The sequence below is a fragment of the Sarcophilus harrisii genome, chromosome 4 (genome assembly GCF_902635505.1).
Source record: "Sarcophilus harrisii chromosome 4, mSarHar1.11, whole genome shotgun sequence".
NCBI lineage: Eukaryota > Metazoa > Chordata > Mammalia > Dasyuromorphia > Dasyuridae > Sarcophilus > Sarcophilus harrisii.
In genome coordinates, this window is record NC_045429.1 from 409,091,987 (window position 1) to 409,116,185 (window position 24,199).

The 24,199-nt window shown below is 35.8% G+C and overlaps 1 protein-coding gene across 7 annotated transcripts in view; it reads left to right on the forward strand.

The window, feature by feature from the left end:
* The window catches only part of NTNG1 (netrin G1), a 432,645-nt gene that overhangs the window by 310,106 nt on the left and 98,340 nt on the right, over window positions 1-24,199 (forward strand). For all 7 annotated transcript variants that reach the window (XM_031967180.1, XM_031967178.1, XM_031967181.1 and 4 more), the window contains exon 4: window positions 19,969-20,141. In XM_031967180.1, the coding sequence (XP_031823040.1) occupies window positions 19,969-20,141 (173 nt within the window). The remainder of the gene's footprint in view (window positions 1-19,968; window positions 20,142-24,199) is intronic.

Sequence of the window (24,199 nt, forward strand, 5' to 3'; positions counted from 1 at the left end):
ACTTGCTCTCTATTGCAATAGTTCAGCCATGAGGTAATGAGAGCCTGTCCCAGAATGATTCAAGTGTCAAAGGAGAGAAGAAAAGATAGAACTTGAAAATAGATTGAATATGGAATATAAGAGAAAGTAATGAGCCTAGAATGACACCTAAGTCATAAGCCTGGGTGACTGGGAGGACAGTACTGTCCTTAACTGTAACAGGGAAATTTTGAAAGAGAATAATTTTGGGGGAAAGATAATGAATTTTAGATTGGTTGAATTTAAGATGTCTACAGGATATTCATTGTGAGGTGTTCAGTGAACAAGTTGGAAATGTAAAACTGGAGGTCAGGGGAGAGATTAGATTTGAGCAAAGAAACATGAGCCCCATCAATATAAAGATGATGATTCAAGACACAGAAACTGATGAAATCACCAAAAGCAATAGTATAGGAGAAGAAAAGACAGCTAAGGCCAGAGTCAATCGAGGACCTCCTTTTCCACCATGGTTAGCAAGCAACTGAAACCCAGATCTTCTTGATTGTTAATACTTTAGGCTTCTTCTCCCACACCTGTTTTATCTCAAAGAGTGGTGTCTCAAGGTCTCTCCTCCCCTGTGGCTTTGCAATCAAGGACTGACATCCCTTCCTGACCTCCATAAACCAAAAGAATCTATCTGATACAACTGAATTGAGCATGCTATTTCGGTCTCATATCCTAGGAATTTTAGGGTGCTTTCTTTGGGCACTCGATTTCATGGTTACTCTTCTGACTTGCATGTCAGACCATCAGAGCTCCCACTTGCTTTTTTCTTTTAGAGCTTTGATAATAATCAGTAGTGATTGGCCAGTTAATACCAACATCGTGCCTCTCCAATAATAATGATGATAATAAGAACAAGAAGAAAAATAACTGGCCTCTTTAATGTTATTCATGGTGTACAGTGCACTTTACATATGTCACCTCATGGATTCTAAGGGCCTGTTTCATTGTCACAAGTGGATATTTCTGATTATTTCCATTACTCTTTAAAGACTCTGTGTTTACCAGTGCATTCAGTATAACCTTAAATCTGTTTTGCTGTAGGATATCCTCATTCTCATGCTTGAAATATATTTATTATGCAGTGGCATATCTACTTGACTTTTACTACATGTCTTTCATTCCTGTAAGTGAGATAATTGACCTTTACTTCCCTGTACTGTGAATTAAAAGGCTGCACTGTGCTGCCCATGTGATATTTTCAGAAATGTAATTTTGTCTTGTTTTCATTGCAATACTACTATCGAGGTGGCAAATGGTGGGTCAGTGTTATGGCATCAAGCTTATGCTTGATCATCAAACACTCATGCATCATTGCAGCCATTAGCTAGTCTGTCCTATGATTTTTTATTAGGATAAAAACAGAAACTTGATAATCTCTCTGGACCAAAATGGTCTGAGTGGAGCAGAGTCCAGAGGGATTATCTATATTCCTTATGTGAGCATTATAACTCTTTTCATTCAGTTTTCCACCACATTAATTCTTTTGAATATTATGTCACACTGTTAATTAACATTTTCCCCCAATGTCCAATATTCTATTTTCAGACAACTGTAATAGTTATTAAAACATTCTTCCTAATATTAAAATCTTTCTTCCTATTCTTTCCATCCCATTGTCTTGAATCTTGACATGGCCTGTTGTAGAGAAGCGACCTGTTTTTCTTCTAATAGAAGTCAAAGGACAGATAATAAAGTTGGAAAACTGAATGAAAAGAGTTATAATGCTCACATAAGGAATATAGATAATCCCTTTGGACTCTGCTCCACTCACACCATTTTGGTCCAGAGAGATTATCAAGTTTCTGTTTTTATCCTAATAAATGCTGTCCCTACATTTGCAACCTTGATAGTATTACAATGAAAATAAGACAAAATTGTATTTCCTCTAAGGCTGAATTTGAGACTGCTACATCTTAAGAAAGACATCAACAAATTGGAGAGAAGAACTATCAGAAAGATGAGGTGACCAGAGACCTCACAATACAAGGATAATTTGAAGAACTAGAGGTAATTAACTTGGAAAGAGGAAGAATCCATGGCAACATGAATTCATTGAGAGTAGAAATTATTTTATTCTTATGTACTTATATCCCAAAGCCTAGCAAAGTTCCTGGTACTAAGTAGATCCTTATAGAAGTGATTGTGGAAAATGAGATATTAATGTATTGTTAATGGAGCAGAGAACTGATTCAACCATTCTGTAGAGTAAATTGGAACTATGTTTAAAAGGGCTATAAAAACATGCATATCCTTTGAACTAGTAATACCACTACTATGTTTGTATCTAAAAAGGAGATTGTTTTTAAAAAGAAAAAGGATCTATATGTACAAAATTATTTATAATAGCTCTTTTCTGGTAGCAAAGAATTGGAAATTGAGTGGACGCCCATCAAATGGCTGAACAAACTGTGGTAGGTAATTATGTTGGAGCACCACTGTGCTACAAGAAATGATGAGCAGGATACTCTCAGAAAAACCTGGAAAGAATTATATGAGCTGATGTAAAGTAAAATGTATTGTGTACTGTGTACTAAGATGGTCAGCTGTGAATGGCTTATGCTAAGCAATACTAGTGATCCAAGTCAACTCTGAAGGACTTATGATGAAAAATGCTGTCCATCTCCAGAGAAAAAATTGATGGCATCTGTATTCAAACACCATCCTAGTCATTTAATAATGTACAAGTCATTTTCCCTCCTTATGGTTGTATTTGCTCAGTTTTCAAACAAGAGACTAGATTGCCTTTGGATCCCTTCAAATGCCATTTTCATGATCCTATGAATCTCCCAGTCAGTAATGATCTTCCCCAATTGACTTGCCTTCTGAAATAATATTTATATTAATAATGATGATTGTTATGCATAATTCATTTTGAAATTTAATCTGTACTTTTAAAATTTTCTCCATCACTTTCTCAAATCTAGAAAATCCACAAAACAATAAACCAAGCTATGATTTATAGCATTTGAAGATTTCTAAGTGTAAATCCTCACACTGAAAATTTAACAATCATCCCTGGGAGCAAAGCTAGCTCCAACACATGCCTTCCTCCAGGTTTCCAATAACATTATTTTGTAATTCCTTAATGTATTTAATAACAGACAAGTTCAGAAGAGGGGTTGTTTCTGCATGGTGACAAATCCAATTTTTGAAAATTTGAGGTGCCAGCAGGGTATTCAGGTAAAAATATAGACAAGACTGTTAGAAATGTGGGATGAGATCAGCTTGAAAAAGTGGATTCAAGAATCATCTATATTAAAACAATATTTGAAGACTACAAGTAGAAGAGATTTCCAAGGAATAAAGTGTTAAGGAAGAAAAAAGGACAGTCAAAGGCAAGATTTTAATAATCATGTTGTTGCTATTTGTTGTTTGTTCTTGAAGAGTACTGTGACATAAGGAAAGTAGTACCATGACATGCAAATGAATCATATTTAAATGAGGATAAACTGTGCTAAATTACTAGTCTCATTTCTTCCTATAGAGCCATCTGGGTCCAGTGGCAAGATGTAGATCAAGATGACTGGAGATGGCCTTGTTTGCAGTGAGAGACTTTCTTTAAAAGATCTCAGACATTTAACGGGAGGGGAAAAGATGAATAAGTAAAATAGAAAAGGATATTGGCTTAAGAAATAGATGATGAACCATGAGAAAAGCACCAGTTCATTGTATGTAAGTAACATCTATCACACTTTCTTTCAAATTTCAGGAACCAGAAAAATCTACTCCAATTTTGAGTCTATAGATCAACACTGACTTCGAAACCTAGCTCATGAACTCTACTGCTCCCATCTAGTCAGAGGATATATTAGTTAAAAAAAATTTTTTTTAAATTATATAACAAAGTGACAAGACATAATCCCCATTCCATGCATCCATGTGTATGAGGCATATCCTCCCACATGAGATATAAAATATACTCTCCCACTATTGAGGAGGGAGGGCAAGCACACAAATAATTTTGGTTACCAAGTTATGTTTATCAAGGATATATACATTGGGAACACATATTCAGGGAACATGAAGAAATGCTCGCCAGGAGCTTGGGTAACTAAGGTACACACATGTAAGAACCTGTGGCCAGGCCATCCCCATAGCTAGGGCAATTCTCACTGACACTGCAAGACTGTTCATGTACCTCTTCAACCTCTAATTTCCATTGGATACCATGTCTCTGCTAGACATATCACTACTCTGCAGAGCATTGTATCTCTGTCAAAAGTACCTGGTCATTAGACTGCTCTCTGCTAACATCTAGTACTACGAGCTGCCATTTTCTATTCCCATTTTCTACTATTGCTACTACAAAAAGTCTGACCTTGAAGAAGACATGCTGAGGTCTGGAGATTTGTTTGTTTTTGGAGCAGTTAGATTTGGGATTTCATTGCTATTGGGAACTCCCAGGAAAAGAAGCTCCCTATTCTAGTGTAGATAAGTACCTTCTCTGCATTTTATAGTCTTAGAAATTTACCTAGAGAAGTGACTTGCCTAATGTCACAGTGTCTGTGTCAAAGACAGAGTTTGAACCCGTTTTTCTGTCTTTGCAGTTCTTCTATCCATTACACCATGGTACTTCCATGTAAATTAGAATTAGGAAAATTCCTTGTAATTTATTTGGATTTTTTTGTGAGGGGAATTGTTTTACTTTGGGGAAGACAAGATCATTTTTCCCCTCATGAGTGTACTGTGTCCTCAAAACCCATTTCTGGTCTTCTGCTAAAAAAGAATATGCACATGTGTGTACCGAGACACACACAAATAATAGGTAAGGAAGCCCATTTGTGATCCACATTCTATTTGATCAACATGCAGATCAGGTAAACAAATGTTACAAAGTTCAAGGCCATTCATACTTCTGGCCAGTGATAAATTTTGAACTAATTTTTGCCTTAAAACAATAAAAAAGTTAATGTTCCACACTTTTAAGTTTAACTTTTATTATTAACATTTTCCCCATCACTTTTTAATGTCTAAACAATCAACAAAACTACAAACCAAGCTCTTATTTGTAGCATATGTATATTTCTGTAGCATATGTATATATTTTTGCACTGAAAACTTAATCAACTTTCACAAACTGGTTTAAGCTGACTCCAGCACATGCTTACCACCAGTCCATATAGGTTCCTTTGCTATGTATATCAACCATGATAAGAAAAAGAAAACAAAATAAGCCTGATTTCTCAAAGGGAAACTAAGATTCTAATGTTTCAATTATATCCCCATTGCTAATCTCTGAGGAATAGTTATATTTGACTCTATTTGAGAGTCCTCTCTATTATGGTAGAGAGGGAAGAAGAAATTTTAAAAATCCAAATGTGAATCAAGAATGAAACAGGCAGTTTTGTCCCCATAAAGGGAATGCCAAATAAGAGAACAGCATTCAAAACTCTTTTGGACTTACGCAAACAGTTTCTCTTTGAGGGATGTATGTTAGCTATTTAACATTTTGCCTCCATTGAGTGGGGACAGCTTCTTAATGTCAAATGTCAGTTCTCTTGCATTTGGAAGACTTTATTTCTTAGATGATTGTCCAAGTAGGAGAACACCCAAGGTGTTTTTAGAAATCTCAAAAGTCCTACAACAAAGAAAAAAAGACACAAACAGAAAGTGGATCCATCCCAGACATAGGCTAGGAAGCCCTATGTTGTGTATACCTAATATAGTGTTACATTATGTATGTGTAACAGTGCACTGAGAGCCTGTCCTGAGAGGATATACAGGGAACCCACACAAATGTTTGAATATCCAGGTGAGTTCCCTTGTGCATATTATCAGGACTGGCTGTCACTAGCCAGTCCCTCCTATATACTTTAAAGAATAACAGAAATATATGTTATTCTTGCTTATAGATTCTATTTAATATTAGCCCAGTTGAACCAATTATTTTATAGTTCTTTTAGAATTCTTATAAATACAATATGGCATAGAAGTTGGTCTTGAAATGAAGAAGACTTAGATTCAAATATTGCTTCTAGACATTCATGGGCAAATAAACAACCTCTAAGTGCCTCCAGGTAACTGGATAAATTGTCAAGCACTCATATGGTGGTCAGAAGGGCATTCTCAAAGTCCTTCTTAAAACCTTTGGAACTGATTATGTAGCATGGGGAGACAGTGGCACAGGACTTCTCAGCATGGTGTGCTCTCATCAGAGAAAGTGTTGTGTTCTATGAGGAAAGCAGAACTGAAGTAGCTCAAAAGAAACATGAGACAAGCAAATTTAGAGAATCCATTCCCAAATGTTCATATGAACTATTAATGTCCAACCTATGGTAGAGCATTACAAGCATGTATTGGTCTGATCAGCCACCATAGGACACACTAACACACTCTAATAGTGATGGATGTCATTTTGGTCCTCTTCAAGAATAAGAGACAATAATCACCCAAATCAGAGATGAATTGGGAACATAATTGGATGGAGAAATTTTACATAATAAGAATTTAATTCTTGAAGGTTTGCAAAGTACTTTACAAACAATTTCTCCTTTAATTCTCACTATCCTTGAAAGGTAAATATTATTTTTATCCCTATATTACAGATAAGGAAACTGAAGCAGAATAGGTCAAGTGACTTAGCCAGGATCACATAGATAGTAAGTGTTTGATGCAGGATTTGAACTGGTCCAACTCTTATCTTTCATCCATTGTGCCACATATTTGCCTATAATGTTATATTTTATATAATAGATATATTTTAAGAAAATGGGCTCACCCAGATGTAATTAAAGGTCCAGAACAAAATAAAAAATAATATCCTCACATATTCTACATGTTTTCTATGTTTTCAGCTCATAGAAACTTTTATTAATCTTCATGTATGAAGAAGAATAACAACATACTTGTGATTGTGACAATTATAACTTTTATTGATCATTTCTAGCAACACAGTTGCAGTATCTCACCCTATAATTGGGAACTGTTTCCTTTCATTTAGGAAATTTGGAGGAAATTTCTTTAAAATTTCATCTCTTTTCTAGAGCTTGTTAACAAAAATAGGCTGTTTGAAAGGGGGAAAAAAAGAGGGAATACAGCACTGGAATGGTCTGTCAGATGTGCTATTGCTATTCCCAACCAGATATTATCTATTTCTTCTTCAGAAAAGGGAGAATTGGGGGGGGGGAAGCTATTTTCCCCAATTTTCCATACCACCCGTGGGAATCTAATTCAATTTCCTCCAGAATTTAGTAATGAAAACTAAAGAGTACTGAATAAAAGAGAAGATGGTTTTGCAAATTCCTCATTACCCTAGTGGAAAGAGACTATTTTGCACACATTCAACTTCTTTTCTAGCCAAAAAACTATTTCTTTAGGCCAATCCAATTGAAAGCATCCTTAAGAAAAAAAAAAAAAAAACAACAAAATAAATTAACCTATACCAATAATGTGGAAATAATATTATATTTAAATGGAGAGATGTATATTTTAGAGGTGTAAAAAGCTTGCTAGTCACGTGATTTTAAACTATACTTCAAGAGGATTAGCTCATACACTGATTAGTTAGTTAGCCTTAGAAATTTGGTAATGGGTATGAAAGGCCATATTTATGTTTTTTTCCCCAGACTGATAAAGCATTTTTTTTGGTAGAACTTTTTTACTAAGAAATAATGTTTATATGTATTTCTAATGGAAGAGGTCATTTTCCTCTCTTCACAATCATAGCACCTAAGTTCAAATTCTGACACTTCCCCTTTCATTACCTATGTGATAATAAAAGAATAAATTATTTAGTCTCTCTGAATCTCACCTAGTTTCCTTATGTTCTAGATGAGATCATGCCTAAATCCAGAACTAAAATCTTAATTTCATGGAAAAGGCAGAGAAAATGTTATGTTCCCAATTCTTTGGGCATTATTTTGTGGTATGAAGTTTAAAGGGTAAGCTTAGAATTCTTCTCCACTACAGATTCTTAAACATATTTAGGAAAAATCAAAAATGTTTATTTCATTTTATCCCTTGGATTTTAAGGACAAAAGCTAATCTCAAGTGGATCTGCACAGAAGGAAAAGTGAAAGAAATTTAGTGACTAACAAGTCACCACAAGTCACACTGAATATGTGTAAAGAATTTAGCCTTATCAATAGTCTTCCTAATTATCCCTTCCTAGACATTAGATTGCTAGAACACTTCCAATTAAAATTCTAGAAAAGGAGGAACATTGAATTATGTCAGTTTATTTTAAATGAATTTGAATATAATAGTTCAATATACCCTTATTTTATCAAGGCAATACAGATCAACATTTGTCATGAGCTCAATCCTGATTGGTCTTGTCATAAAGTGATCTCCCACATCATGATTATTCCATTATTGCATTTATTATTCAGTCTCAATTACTTAGTATGATCCCTCCCTCACAAATAGAAACCATAAAAGAACATGATAATAGTTCAATATGATAAGCCTTGAATTACCAATCATGTCAGAATCACAGAATCTTAAACAGAAGAGACCACTGAGACCATCTAGTCCAGCTACTACACAAAAGAAATTTGCCAAAGCAAGATAAGCAGTAGGGGAAGGGAGTCTTTCACCTTTTGAGGCAGCCCATACCACTTTGGGGAAGTTCTAATGATTAAGAAGTTTTCCCTTACATCAGCCTACACTGACCGTTCTATAATTTTGAACTATTGTTCATAGATTTGCCATCGGGAACCAAAGAAGCCTAACCCATCTTCCATATAACAGTCCTTCATATATATGAACAAAGCTATGCCTCCTTTTACAATTTCCTGTTGTTTCTTCTCCATGCTAAGCATTTCCAGTTTCTTAGGCTAAACCTGAGAAGACCCAGACTCAAGGCTTTTCCCTCTCCTTGGACACTTTCAAATGTGAATGTACATCCTTCTAAGACTGAGGATATGTAAAACTGATACTCTAAATAAGTTCTGACCAGAGCATGGTAACCTAAAACTATCATTTCCATATTCCTAGAAGCTCTGCCTCTATGAATGCAACCTCAGTTTCCATGAATTTTACTGATTGCTGTAACATCATTGATTCAGAGTGAACTTGTCTCCCATTTTGAATTTCTTCCCCCTTTTCATTTCACACTATACTTCCAGGAATTCTTAGATATTAGGAAGAAATATTTTTAGTGATATTTGAAAGAATCAGTAGTTCAGTGAGTTGGTTTCTGTAATGTCTCTCTGTGCAGAATTTTTAAGGTTTATAGTGAAATTTTAAGGAAACTATTAGCATATGTTTAAGGTTTTTCAGGATGCCTGGCCAATAGATTACTTAGGGCCACCCAGAAAGCTCCAAGACTCTTAATCCATCATTCCTTCAGACAAAGAAATTTCTTATTCAAGAGATCATTGGATCTGTAATGTTAAGAGAGGTTAAAAGGAAACTTGTTTCCAAAGTGAAAAACTATAAAAATAACATTGCTCCCCATTTTCCTGCCTTTTCCTGAAAGGTTGTCTCAAACATCCTTAAAGAGAGCCAAAATGGTAAATATAAAGAAAGAAACTGCTCAAGATGGATTCTATTTTTGAAATCTCTCTCTTCTCATTTAAGTTTCCTCCTTAATTTCAAAATCATCAGTTCTCAAAGAGCTACCTGAGACATTAAGAAATTAAGTGGCACATGCATGATTAGGCAGATAGAGGGACACAAGGGAAATCTGGAACCCAAGTCTTCTACTACATTGAATGTAGACCCCCACCCCCATCTCTACTACAATTAGCAATATTTGTAAAATACTTAGGTTTGATATAGGGCAGTTTCTTTCAGAAGAGAGGAATACAGCCATATTTAGAACAAATATTGATATGGTTTTAGTCTAGAAAAAAGGAGTAATCAAAAGATTAATAACCCTAAAGGCCTTGTTTTTTAGTTCCAATTCCACAGCCTTAAATCAGAATATATCTTGAGAAGGATATTGACAGAACTCAAAATTAAGTCCTAGATAGAACACTTGAAGGGATTCATATTCTTTAGCCTAGCAAAAGGAAGTCTTGGGTGAAAGGAGCAGTACAGATATTTACAAATATTTGAAAGGTTCATCTATCCAAAATGCCTCAGGCTTCATATGCTTCATTCCAATGAGTAAAACTTGAATCATTAGGTGGAAGTTTTAGGAGGTTGATTTTGCTGAGCATGAGAATCTCTCATCATTTCAATCTGTCGATAAATAGGCTGCATTGCCCCGGGAGCTAGTTGAGTTCTTGGCAACCAGATCCTTCAAGCAGAAAGTGCACAGCCTCTTGTCCAGAATATTATATGACCGACTCATTCTGTCAAGTAAGAGTTGAACCAGATGACTTTTAAAGTCCCTTCTACTTCTAGGACTCTGTGATGTCCTTTAGTAGTCAGAAAATTGTGGGGTAGAGATGGCACAGTGGGATGAGTGGGATGTGAAATCAGAAAATCAGTGTTCATGGCCTGTCTGCATTTTTTTTTTCTACTGGTTGTTTGATCTTAAGACAGAAGCTACAACTTCAGCAACATGTACACAAATTGTAGATTCTTGTAGAGGTCTTAAGTTGACTGGTTGTAGCTACTCACTAAATACAATATCGATTGGGAATAAAAGCATATGGATCTTCTTTATTGGGGTATCATATGACAGACATGTCATATAGACATATAATGATATTCTTCATCCAATACCCAGTGCTCCCCACCCCCTTGCCAATTGACACAAGGTAATGTATAAAAGAGGTGATATAGAAAAGAAGGTAGGTATTGGAGTTAGGAAACCTAGTTTCAAGGTTTAGGACAAATTGTTTAACCCCTCGGTAAGTATTCTGGGCAAAAAGCAACAGATCTGGAATCAGAAACCCTCATCTTCCTGAGTTCAAATCTGATATAAGATTTTTTTTTAATTCTGTGACCTTGGTTAAGTCACTGAACTCTGCTCCTTCAGTTTCCTCATCTGTAATATGAATGGGAGAAGGAAAAGGCAAACTACTCCACTATCCTTGACAAGAAAACTCCAAATGGGATCTCAAAGAGTCAGACATAACTGAAAATGACTGAACAACAACACAGCAAACTCTGGCAAATGTTTTATAAATTACAAATGAGTTGGTTTGTCTGGTTATACTTATGTCTCTCCCCTACTAGAATGTACTCTCCTTTAGGGCAGGGACTGTGAGTTTGTTTTATTTTGTTTTGTTTTGTCCTCATTTGTATTCCCACCATTTATCAGTGTCTGGCACAAAGCAAGGATTTAATACATGTTTATTGACTAATCTGTACTGATGGGAAAAGTTTCCAGAATAAAAGCTCCTCACTCCATTCAAATCACAAGTTTGCACCAAAGAAGAAATGGACTATTAATCATTTGTCATAGTAACAGTATTTTGATGCCTCAATATAAGGATAAGAACTGTCATTGGAAGAAAGAATTCTCCGTCACTTGAAATTTTTGAAAAGTAGTTGAATGATGAGCAGGACCAGGAGATCATTATATACTTCAACAACAATACTATATGATGATCAATTCTGATGGACCTGGCCATCCTCAGCAATGAGATGAACCAAATCAGTTCCAATGGAGCAGTAATGAACTGAACAAGCTACATCCAGCAAAGGAACTCTGGGAGATGACTAAGAATCATTACACAGAATTCCCAATCCCTACATTTTTGCCTGCCTGCATTTTTGATTTCCTTCACAGGCTAATTGTACACTATTTCAAAGTCCTATTCTTTTTGTACAGCAAAACAAAAGTTTGGACACATATACTTATTTTGTATTTAATTTATACTTTAACATATTTAACATGTATTGATTATCCTGCCATCTAGGGGAGGGGGTGAGGGGAAGGAGGGGGAAAATTGGAACAAAATGTTTGGCAATCGTCAATGCTGTAAAATTAGTCATCCATATAACTTGTAAATAAAAGGCTATTTAAAAAAAAAAAAAAAGAAAAGTAGTTGAATGGCCACCTTTCAGATATATTATAAAATTGGACTAGATGATGTCAGAATGCTAAGATTCTATTGTTATGAAAGATTTGGTTGCTCAAGATAATCAGTCTACCAATAATGTTATATTTTATAATGCTTGAATTACTTTTTCCCACCGTAGCCTTGTAGAGTTCATAATGCAACTCTAATTAGTCCCATTTTTGCAGACAGGGAAACCAAGACTGAGTTGCATCCATTATCATACAGCTGGGACATAACAAAGCTAGAAGATAAATATTGCCCATTTGATTCTAAATTTAATACTCTTTGTACACCCAGGTATAAATGAATAAATGAAAAGTTTGTATTAACCACTATGTACCATACAGCTAGCATGTGAAGCACTTGAAATATAAATACAGACCAGGAGATCATTATATACTTCAACAACAATACTATATGATGACCAGTTCTGATGGACCAGGCCATCCTCAGCAACGAGATCAACCAAATCATTTCTAATGGAGCAGTAATGAACTGAACTAGCTATGCCCAGAAAAAGAACTCTGGGAGATGACTAAAAACCATTACATTGAATTCCCAATCTCTATATTTATGCACACCTGCATTTTTGATTTCCTTCACAAGCTAATTGTACAATATTTCAGAGTCTGATTCTTTTTGTACAGCAAAATAACGTTTTGGTCATGTATACTTATTGTGTATCTAATTTATATTTTAATATATTTAACATCTACTGTTCATCCTGCCATCTAGGGGAGGGGGTGGGGGGGTAAGAGGTGAAAAATTGGAACAAGAGGTTTGGCAATTGTTAATGCTGTAAAGTTACCCATGCATATATCCTGTAAATAAAAGGCTATTAAATAAATTAAAAAAAAAAAGAACAGGCAAAAAAAAAAAAAGAAATATAAATACAAAAATGGTGAGAAAGTTCCTGCGCTTGAGTAATTTGCATTCTAATACAGGAAGACAGCAGTGGTTTAGGAGAATGATGAGTTAGTCAAATCTATGCTCTGAGATTTCTTTGCCATGTCATCTTGGATAAGTCACTTGATTTTTCAAGTAAATTTAAGGAGGTGGTTTGGTTATTTCCAGAGCTATTTCCAGCTCTAAAACTATTATCTCATGATGCTATGGACTTATATAAGGAGGAAAAGATTAATGATGACTGATAATTTTGTTTTGGCCAGTCACAGGAATGATAACTGAAATGATAGCAGAGTTGATTTGTTATATTCTTTCCAGTAAGAATTATCTAATTTGATTCTGACAATGATCTTATGATATAAATGCAATTATTACTATTATATCACTTAGAGTTAAAGAAACAGATTATATGACTTGACTAGGATCACTCAGCTAATAAGAATCTGAGGCCAAATTTGAATTCAGGTCTTCCTGTCTCCAGACCCAACTGGGTATCCCAGAGTAGGAGTTCCAGAGTCGATTTTCTTTCTTGAATTGTGTGCCTGCGGAAATAATAGTCATATGACTGAATTATGAACCTGTCAAAGACAAGGGACCAGCCGAACATATTCACCCTCCACCCACATAAGAGCAGGTTTTACCATACTAAGAAATTAGAGCAATTTCTAGCATCACAAAATCCACTTTACCACTGGAGGGGGAGGGGGAAAGCATCCAATGGATGCTTTCAATAAAAGATTTCAGTGTGTGATCAGAATAGGATGATGGCAATCAACTGAGCAGGGGAAAATGGAAGGAGAACATTTCTAAATATAGAGCAATATTGTAAAACCTTGGTGTCCACTTTCACCTGCTCAGCTCTGACACGGCAGCATCACGATGACTGAGAAAGTGAACTGGGAAGCCAGGCTTTGTCAGCAGATACAGTTTCTCTAGAAATCACACTTTAGTGTCCAAGCAACCCCCTCCACCAGTTTAATTAATTAGAGGTAGTTTTTCCCGATATAAAGATAACCAGATGAAACTCCCAACTTTCAAGAGTAAAATCAAACCCTTTCTGTTTTTTTTTTTTTTTTTTATTAATACTCATGAGCTATCAGGGAAGAAGAGTACATCTTTCTTAGGCTCTCCTAACACATCATGGCCATTTTTGTTTGTAGGCTTCACCTATTTCCCTCTGAATAAATTTCCCAACATTTTCCCTATTCATATCTTTGAGATCCATTTCATGTTCCTCCTCTTCCATGAAGCTAACCTTGAAAACTTACTTTTTCATGCTTCCCATACTATGTTTTGCCTTAAGCAATGCAGTGTATCAGGAAAAGTGTTAGATCTGCAATCTGAAGATGTGGGTTCAATTCCTATCCTTGCTTCTTACTTACTATCATTGTGACTGTGGGCAAGCCACATCCACTCAGTAAGCCTTAGTTACCTTATAAAGTGAAAGCGATGGTTTTTAAGGTTCCTTGTAAAATCTCTTAGGCCATGCCCACATTTAATCATGTTTTGCTTTGCCTTGCTCTGTTTTTCAGTCTTATTAAGCATCTATTTATGTATCGATCAGTGTGCCAAGTACTAGAGATACAAAAAGAATCAAAAGACAGTCACTGTTTTCAAGCTCACAATTATCCAGGCAGATGACAAGCTATATTTTGTGTATAAATAGATAGATAGAGATATTCCCACATAATATATATCATCTTGTATATTTATATGCAATTATGTTTACAATATATTTTATTGTATATATTATGTATATGTGTATATACAAACAAGCTATATATAAGATAAATAGGAAATGATTAATAGAGGGAAGACATTAAAATTTATAGGAGTTAGAACAGGTTTCTTGTAGAACCTGGGATCTTAGTTGGGACTTGAAGAAAGTCAGGAAAGTTAAGAAGTGGAAGTGATGAAGAAAAGCATCCCAAGAATTGGAAATAGACAAAGAAAATGTCCAGAGCTGAGAGATGGAGTATCTTGTTCAGGAATCAGCAAGGAGGTCAGTGTCATTGGATCAGTATATGTGGAAGGGAGTGACTTGTAAAAAGACTAAGGAAAGGAGGAAGAGGTTAGGTTATGAAGGGTTTTGAACACCAGAGAATTTTATATTTGATTTTGGAGGTGATAGGGAGTCACTGTAGTTTCTTGTGTGAGAAGATGACATGTTTGGAACTTTGGTATTTTGATAAATCACTTTGGTGCCTGAGGACAGAGTGGGTAGACTACAAGCTGGAAAACCACCAATAGACTTTATTTCTTTTTTGTGTGTCTAGTTGGCCTCCCCCAAGTTTCCTGAAGGCAGGGAACAAATCCTAATGTAGCTCTATATCTTTTATAACATCCAGCATAGTAGAAGGTAGGTTGGAGATTGGTCAATGGAATGAGTGTTCTATGGAATCACATCATCCAAGTCTAAATCTGATTTACTGCCTGTGTGAAGCTTCTTGAGTGTAGTGATTATTTCCATTTTTGCATTTGTATCCCCTCTGCTTCACACAAACTCTGGCCCAGAGTAGGGACATAATAGATGCTTTGTTGATTGTTTCATTTGGGACAAATCACAACCTTCCTGAATCTGTTTCTTCATTTGTAAAATATGGGAATTGGGACAAGATAGTAGAACATCTCGTCTAGTTTTAAATATACAATCCTTCCTTCCAAATGAATTAAATATTCATTGAGATGTAAGCCATTCAGAGAGAACCTGAAATCAATAAATGACTTGTTTCTCTTCTTTTTTCCTTCTATAAACCTTTTTATGACCCTATGCTATCCTTAGGATCATCCAAACTTTTTTTTATAAATAGAATTGTCAAATTTCAGATGTTAGGCAGCTGGAAAACTCTTTTAGGATGAATCTGAATTGAATTAAGTTTCTGACATCTCACCCATCTTGGAGAATCTGCCAACTTCATACTAGGTGGCTTTTATATACAAAATTCAAGGACAAGTTTCATTTTCCATATGAGACCTTGGGGTATTCAATTCCTTTATTTTATGTGACACAGTTACTATGTACCTAAAACTTGTACAGGGGAGAAAGAAGTCTAAGCCAGAACACCATTTTCAAGGAGTTTATAATGTGATTAGAATCTTTTATTTGGTATATTTGTCTGTCTCTGTAGTCCATCTCTGTCTCACACACACACACACACACACACACAATTTAATGGCTTTTTGAGACAGAAAGTGCTCAAATAAGTTATTAAAGATAATAAAGTCAGTGTGGCATAGAAATACGAATTGTTTATGGCTTTTGAGGGATGCAATTTAAGTGGCACGGTAAATGGAGGGACAGGCCTAGTGTTAGAAATACTCATCTTCTGAATTCAAATCCAGCTTCAGACACTCACTATCTTTGTTACCCTAAGCAAGTCACCTAATCCTGTTTGCCTCAGTTTCCTCATCTGTAAAATAAGCTGGAGAAGGAAATGTCAAACCACTCCACAACAATGGCAAACTCTATTTGTGGTTTGCGAAGAAAATCACAAATGGAGTCATAAAAATTTGGACATGATCAAACAGCAAAATGCCCTTTCTTGAAAGCCAAAGACTTAGATTAGAGTCACAGATTTGCTGTTAGAAAAGATTGACTTTGTAATCTTCAGCTTAGGGGTAGAAATGTGCTGGTTGAATCTGTATCATTATTTTCTCTATGCATCATTTTCTCAAGTCTAGACAATCCAGAAGAAAATAAATTAAGCACTGATTTGTAGTGTTTGCTGATTTTTGAAGTATATTCGCTCTGGAAATTTAACAATCAGCTCTCAAGAGCAAGTGTGAGCTGGCTCAAACACACACCTGCTTGGAAGTCATAGTTAGAACCAGGAGGAAACACAGAGTTCATCTTGGCCAATCCCCTCATCTTATATTTTACACCCCCATCCTCCAGCTTTCTTTCTTGGACTTTCATTTTCTAATCTCTGGTGAAAAGGCAGGTGACTGAATCTCAGTGACTGAGAATGCCACATGATAGAGTGAAGCGGGTGAAAGATTTGGGGTTAAGAGACCTGTGTGGCTCTCCCACTTACATCTAGCTGGCCTTGGTCACATTAAGCAACATCTCTCATTTCACTTTCTTCATCTTTAAAATGAGGAATTTATTCAAGATGATATATAACAATCTTCCCAACTCTCAATCAATGTTCACAGGAACAAAGTACTATAATAACTTCTTTTGTTGTTGTTGTTTTCAATTATTTCTTAAAGGAAATAATAAAGGTAATTTCTGCAATAGAATTGTTTGAGTGTCTATCTCTGTCTGTCTTTGTCTCTCTGTCTTTGTCTGTCTCTTTCTGTCTCTGTCTCTTTGAAAATCTGTTTCTCCCTGTTTCTTTCTTTCTCTCTCTCTCTCTCTCTCTCTCTCTCTCTCTCTCTCTCTCTCTCTCTCTCTCTTTTTTAAGGTTGTAAACTGGGAGCAATCTTCTTCAACTTAATATCTGTGTGAAATTATGTAAATTGATTCACTTTCTTGAGCTTCATTTTCCTCATCAGTAGAATGAAGGGTCTAGACTAAGTGAGATCTACTCATTTCTAACTCTAAATTTATGATCAGAAAGTCACTGAAAGAAAGTCACTTTAAGTTACTAAGAAGCCTAGAGGCTTCAGAAGTGGGAAACTGACATGGCAGGAGTAGGTAGGAAAAATCTTGATTATGAATGTGGTGGAAATTGAGTTATGACTTAAAGGATGGGTTAACTTTGGCTGAATGAGAGCCAAAGGAAGAAAACAATAGGAAGAATGAATTTTCTTTCACCCTTATCAGTTTTAGAATGCAATGTACTAGTCACTTGTCTAAGTATTTCCTGGACTAGAAATAACATGAGCAGTTACAAGTTGCAGAATTCTGTTTACTTTAGTGTTCTATCCTTTGTCTCTAAATATGTCACAAGTAAATAAATGCTTTGGGATTAAACAGCTTTCTCCTCATCGGGGAATTTTGGACTTAGATAGGATGCTAAATCATTATAATCTGTGATTCTACCCCCTAGGAGTTCAGTCATAGTCAGAGATATATAGGAAATTAAAGAAGTCAGTGTTGACTAGAGAGAATTTTACTATATGTAACAGAGTTTTGAGATCCAACTTATTCCTGAATACTGTCTATTTCATTGCCCATCTCTGACTCTCTCTATTCCTCTTCTCTGTCCCCCCCCTTTTCTCTCTACAGCTTACTTCTTCCCTTTCCTCTTCCCTCGTCTTCTTCTCTTTCTCATCTTCCTCTCTATTTATGTCTCTGTTTTTGCTGTTTCCATCTGTGTCCATCCCTGACTTTGTCTCTCTGTCTCTTAACTAACTGTCTTTCCCTGCTAGGTGCAAGTATAACAGTCAAGGGAAGAAAGTACTTTCTCCCTCAAGCATATTTTAATAATGATTATTCCAAATGTTATTTTTTTAGAGTCTTGATTACATTTCCAAACAGAGTGAATATTATTTAAATGTCACCATTACAGCCTGTTAGATTTCATCACTAAACAATAGACAGGATGCACTCATTGTATAGTGATTTTCAGCAGACCCTTTAAAAAGCTGCAACTTAGGCTTTACCCAAGGGAGCAATGAGTGGGTATATACCACTGAAGGTCCTCTTCCTTTTAGTTAAAAGTCAGCTAGGCAGCTGTGACTCAAGCCTCAATAAAATTCTCAGCCTGCTATGTACTTCATGCTGGTAGTTATTGGTCAGTGTTCTGAGCAGGTGGCAGGGCCCCAGGAGGGGAGTCATTAAAGAAATCCACTCCAGTACTTGATACATAACCTCATTTGCCATATTACAAAGAGATGTTGCTATTTCCCAGTCAAGGCATCTATCAAAAAGGGAGTGGGGGGGGGGGCACACAGCTTGGTCTATATGAAACTCAGATTTCTACTCTAACAGTGACCTGGATTCCTATGAGAAAGAAGAAAAAAATGAATTTTTAAAAATCCAGTAATCATTTTTGTTTCTGGCCTTGACAGTCCTGGGTATTTTTATTCCCTTAAGAGCACCTATATTCACAAATGCAAAGATGCAGCTGCATCCTTCTTTCCCTGTGTACACATCCATACACACACTCATTATTCTGACCCCCCAGTCTCTATAATTCTGTAAAATGTAGTTTTTTTTTCCTTCTGAATAGTTGGCCAACCACTCAGAGAGCTGCAATTTATGGCCTGCTGCCTCAACAAATAGCAAGTTGGCCTTTGCAATTTTGAGAGTCAAAGATGTTAGATATAGTACCATTTCTGTGGGAATTGCATATTCCATTGTTACTGCTCATATATCACCAGCTTGCTCACGGGAAAAAAAGGCAAGACCTTTGCTAAAGACTCCCAAATGTATGCACTGCTTATGTCTTGATTTTCCAGGGTTCTAAGCATTTTCGTTCAGAGCAAGTCCTTGAATTTCTGGAGTCCTCTGCATTTGCCCACTTTATCAGACTAGGAAGTCAGATTTCCAGCCAGTTATGTGCATTTGAGATGTTATAGAAAAATGAACCATTTCTGAAAAGAGAATTCTGAGACTCAGTTTCTCCCACTCACCCACCCATCTACTCCTCACATTTTGGAGTTTATTGGCTGCTTAATGCTATTGTTGTTGTTGTTGTTTAATTTGTAATACTATTTGAATATGCGATTTACCTTACATTGATTTAAAAAATAAGCCATCAAAATAATCCTGGATAATCTGACTTCCAGGTTTGCTAAATTTAGATGACATCATTGCTTTCCTTGTGCCTCCTAAATCAGGAATGAGCAAACCTAGAACCTTTTTAAGTCAGATACTGTGAATATGATGGTGGATTTGGAATAAGAAAAACAGATTCAAATCCTGGTTCTTCCACTTAATTTATCTTTGACCTTTGGCAAATCCCTTAAATTTTCCAGACTACAGGCTCCTTCCTCATTGTAAAATGAGGAAATTGGATTATATCATTTCTAAGGTCTCTTCAAGTTTTAAATCTATAAACCTACAAAGCTAGGGTGTTAATAAGTATAGACACCAACTGTTGGGAGAGTGTTTTAATTCCCTATCCCCTTTCCCCCCCAAATATAGAGGAAATGTCTATTATAAAAGGGGTAGTTGAGTGGAGCCATACTGGCTGCTAAAATGACACCTTGACTTGAAATGACACCTTTATCTCTTCTTTGCTAGGTGCAAGTGTAACCTTCACGCCACTGTGTGTGTCTTTGACAACAATAAATTGTCTTGTGAGTGTGAACACAACACTACAGGCCCCGACTGTGGGAAATGCAAGAAGAATTATCAGGGCAGACCTTGGAGCCCCGGCTCGTACCTCCCCATCCCCAAAGGCACGGCCAACACCTGTGAGTAGATTTGCTCAGTAATGACTTTATTAGTATGAAATAATCTAAGATACGGTGCTTCTTATTTCCTTCTCACTCTGTGGATTGAACCCTTCTCTTGCAAAGGGCACATGAACCCTGGGTTTCAGTTTTAGGCCCTTGCAAAATCTCATCACTATAGTGTACTAACTCTGTTTAGGGTCTTCTGCTCTCCTCAACTAGTCCACAGCCAACTCACTTCAAAAAGATTGAAATCATGGGGGAATTTTTTAAAATACCATATAAATAAAGTATTATTTTCTCAAAATTTCAGTTTGGAAATAAAATAAACTCATTTGCTCTTTCCCAAGGTCCTGCTTCACTCTAATCAATTTTTGTCTCCCCAAATCCTCTAGGGCAGGGGTTGTTATGTTTATGTTTCACAGACTGCTTTGCCAGTATGATGATACCTATGAAACCCTTTTTCAGAATAAAAGTTTTAAATTCATTTTAAAAAAAGACAGAATTTCAGAGGAAACAAATTATATTGAAATATAGTAATCCAAAAAATCCCTTTTCATATACCTGAGATAAAGAGCCCCTGAACTACTGGCTTTTTGCCTGCTCACAAATTTCAGTTACTGTGTTGGTGACATGAGAGCCACATTTATTCCCCACATTTCTGCCCCATTCTGAAGTGAACTACTGACTAAATTGGCCCTGTGGTACAACTGTTCTTCAGACCCTAATTGTTTCTTGGTAGACAGAATAGGATTTCTTAAAACCAAGATATGAATTCAGAACTTGCCTCTGACCCCTATCAACTGTTTGAGGCATGGAATTATGGAATTATCGACTTCATGGAATTTTGAAATACAATCAGTTATGGACTAGTTGCCACATAAGTGAAAGGAGTATCCATTCTGGGAATTCTCTACATAGATAAAATTATAGGATCAGATTCTTACCCCCAAAACAACCACAATCACCATACACACACACACACACAAACTTGTTGAGGTTACAATGTCACCTTGATCATGTCATTAAAGTCCACATTTGAATAAAGAACATTACTGTTGCACTCTGGGGAGGACAAAGAAAGTAGAAATGACAGCTCCTCCTGCCCTTGTATTCATAGGCGTCCCATCAAAACTCCTATTACAACTAATTACTGGGCAAGTAATTCAATTCCCTGCACATTAATGGGAAGATAAGTGGTCAGAAGCTCCAGGAAGCAAAGAAGTACCATCCAGAATAAATGGTTCAGTTGTCTAGATTGTCTGAGTAGCTCCAAAAATCAAAGGTTCATCCTGCTAAAATGAGAAGAAAAAGCAAGCTTGAGAAAGTGCCCCATTTGATGAAAAAAAAAATATTTAACAACTGTGAAGTGGCAGATGTAGCTGTTAAATGAGAAATTGAGAAAACCTACCAGCAATAGGTCAGGCTCAGAATGTTATCATCAACTTCAAAGCAGCAGGTGTGATAAATCAAAACTTTAAAAAATAATAAATTAAATTTAAAATTTATATTATAGAAACTGGAAACTTATTAATTTAAATGTGAGACTTAACAGACCACGTAATAAACTGCTAAGGGCAGGGGCATGAAATTATGATTAAAGTAAGGCAAGAAAAGATGAATCTTCAAAAGGTAAAAAAAATTCTCTACTCTGTAATAGTATTTTGTTTCTTTTGTGAACAAGAAAAACTGATAGCTCATTTCATGGAATTAATTTAGTTAAAGCTCTTTTGAGCAAACAAGTTGATTTTTCAGGATGGGGATAATGGTATATTTATTTGTTTGTTTATAATGGCTCAGAAATCTTTAAATGGCTAGGCATCAAAATTTTCTAGAGTCATAAGGGCTTCAAAGGGTTATTTAATGAAACCCTTTGTGGTTGCAGACTGACTTTGTTTTTTAACAGAAGTTTTTCATCCCAGCATTTTAAAATCTCTGGAGAGTATTGAATAGTCTTCCCCTTGAGGGCACACTGATATCCTCAATTGTGTTAACAGAAGGGAAGATGGCATGTCTTCCTAGCACAAAATGAGAGGGTTAAATCCGCCAGCATGGGGCTCTTTGGAGTTGTTATTTTGTCCATTGTAACTCCTGGGTCTTTTTTTTTTTAACTGCAAAATATGTGCTTCGGTTTCTTTTTCAAACTCTGTAATTCAAATTCTGATAATTGAGTCACTATTTTTCTTTTTTAGCCAGAATATTTTATGGAGATTTAACCATATTTTCTCTTGATCTATTGATCATTATCGGTTATATTAACTTGAAAGACCATAATTCCCATACATTCAATAGTATTTGCTGTTACTCTATATCTTCAAGCATTTTCATGAACTTTCTTTAAAATGTGGAGATCAAAAGATGACAAAGTATATAATAAGGGTCTATAATATCTTATTTCTCAGTAGGGTAGAAGCAACCTCCAGGATATTACAGTTGAAAAAGAAAATCTCAGAGTCAGCTCTTTTATATTCCTATAGTAAAGGAGAAATCTTATATACAGAGTCCTGGTAGACAATTACCCTCCACCAGGCACTGAAGGGTAGTGGATAAAGAGCTGCAATTGAAATTGGGAAGTCCAGGAAGAATGCAATTTATATTGTATATACCAGAAGGAATTAAGCTTTCTAAGTCTTAGTTTCCTCTGCTACAAATTAGATACCTAGCATCATATGCTTATTTTAAAAACACATGAAATCAAATATTTAAAGAAACTTTTAAATCTTGAAGTGCTTTAGCAATACTAGGTTCTTTTTATCCAATCTCAGAATACTTCAGTGATGGGAAACCCATTATTTTTGAGGCCCCCATTCCAGTGCTGAATAGCACTAACAGCAACGATTCCTAAGCCTTGGCCGGAATCTCTCTCTCTCTCTCTGTGTCTGTCTATGTCTCTGTCTCTGTCTCCCTGTCTCTCTCTCTCTCTCTCTCTCTCTCTCTCTCTCTCTCTCTCTCTCTCTCTCTCTGTCTCTCTCTCTCTCTCTCTCTCTCTCTCTCTCTCTCTCTCTATATATATATATATATATATATATATATATATATATATACACACACACACACACACACACACACACACACACACTTTGCCCTACTTTGTCCTAATTTGGTGTTTTCAATACCACTGGAATCCCTCAAATATTTGAAAAGAGCAGTATGATGTAATTGAAGGGTTAACAGTGTTACAATTATTAGCCTGTTTGGAGCCCCACTCCAAAAGAAAGATCATTGTATTCTCTTCTGGTCTTTTCTGGTACTAATTCTCTGTGGGATTTTGGACCCTCTGCAGAGCCCATGATATCAATAAAATGAACAGAATGGATTTTTGATGCTAATACTCCTTTTAGTTCCAAAATCCTATAATTATATAGCTCTCCAAAGTTTTTTTTTTTTTTTTCTGTGATCAAAAGTACTGGTTTCTTTTACGCAGTTCTCTTATTTTCTTGTTTACTCCCCTCAAAATGTCCTTTAGTTTGCCATTGTTCTATTTATGACATAGCCCCCCAAATAGAACATCAAATCTAACTCTAGCTTATTATATTACTTCTTAATATTAGAACATCAAGATATCATATTGTCCTCTAAGATTAAAAAAATAAGAGTACAAATTAACTTAGAAAATTTGTGTTTTAATTCCGAAACTTCAATCAAATAGCTGTGTGATCTGGCATCAAAAAGATTATCCAACTGTGGCTATATTAAGAGAGCCCCAGCTTTCAAAAATAGAGATGTAATAGCCCCATTCTACTATGCTTTCCCAAGAAGTTCTCTGGAATATCATATTCAATTCTGGGCATCTCAGTTTAATGATATTTTTATGTTGGAAAGTATCCAGAAGAAAGCAACAAAGGTCCAAAGGCCCTTGAATCCTTATTATCAGCAGCAGTTGCAAGTCTGTGATTTAATTCAGGGCAGGAAAAAAGATTTGAGGTAGATGGTAGATATTGTGTCTGTGGTTCCAACATAGATAAGATATTAGATATGTTTTACTTGATCTCAGATAAAAAAAAAAAAAAAACAGTAGTAATAAGTTGTGGAGAAAGCAGATTTGAACCCACTTAGTAGGATTATCCAAACAAAAAACA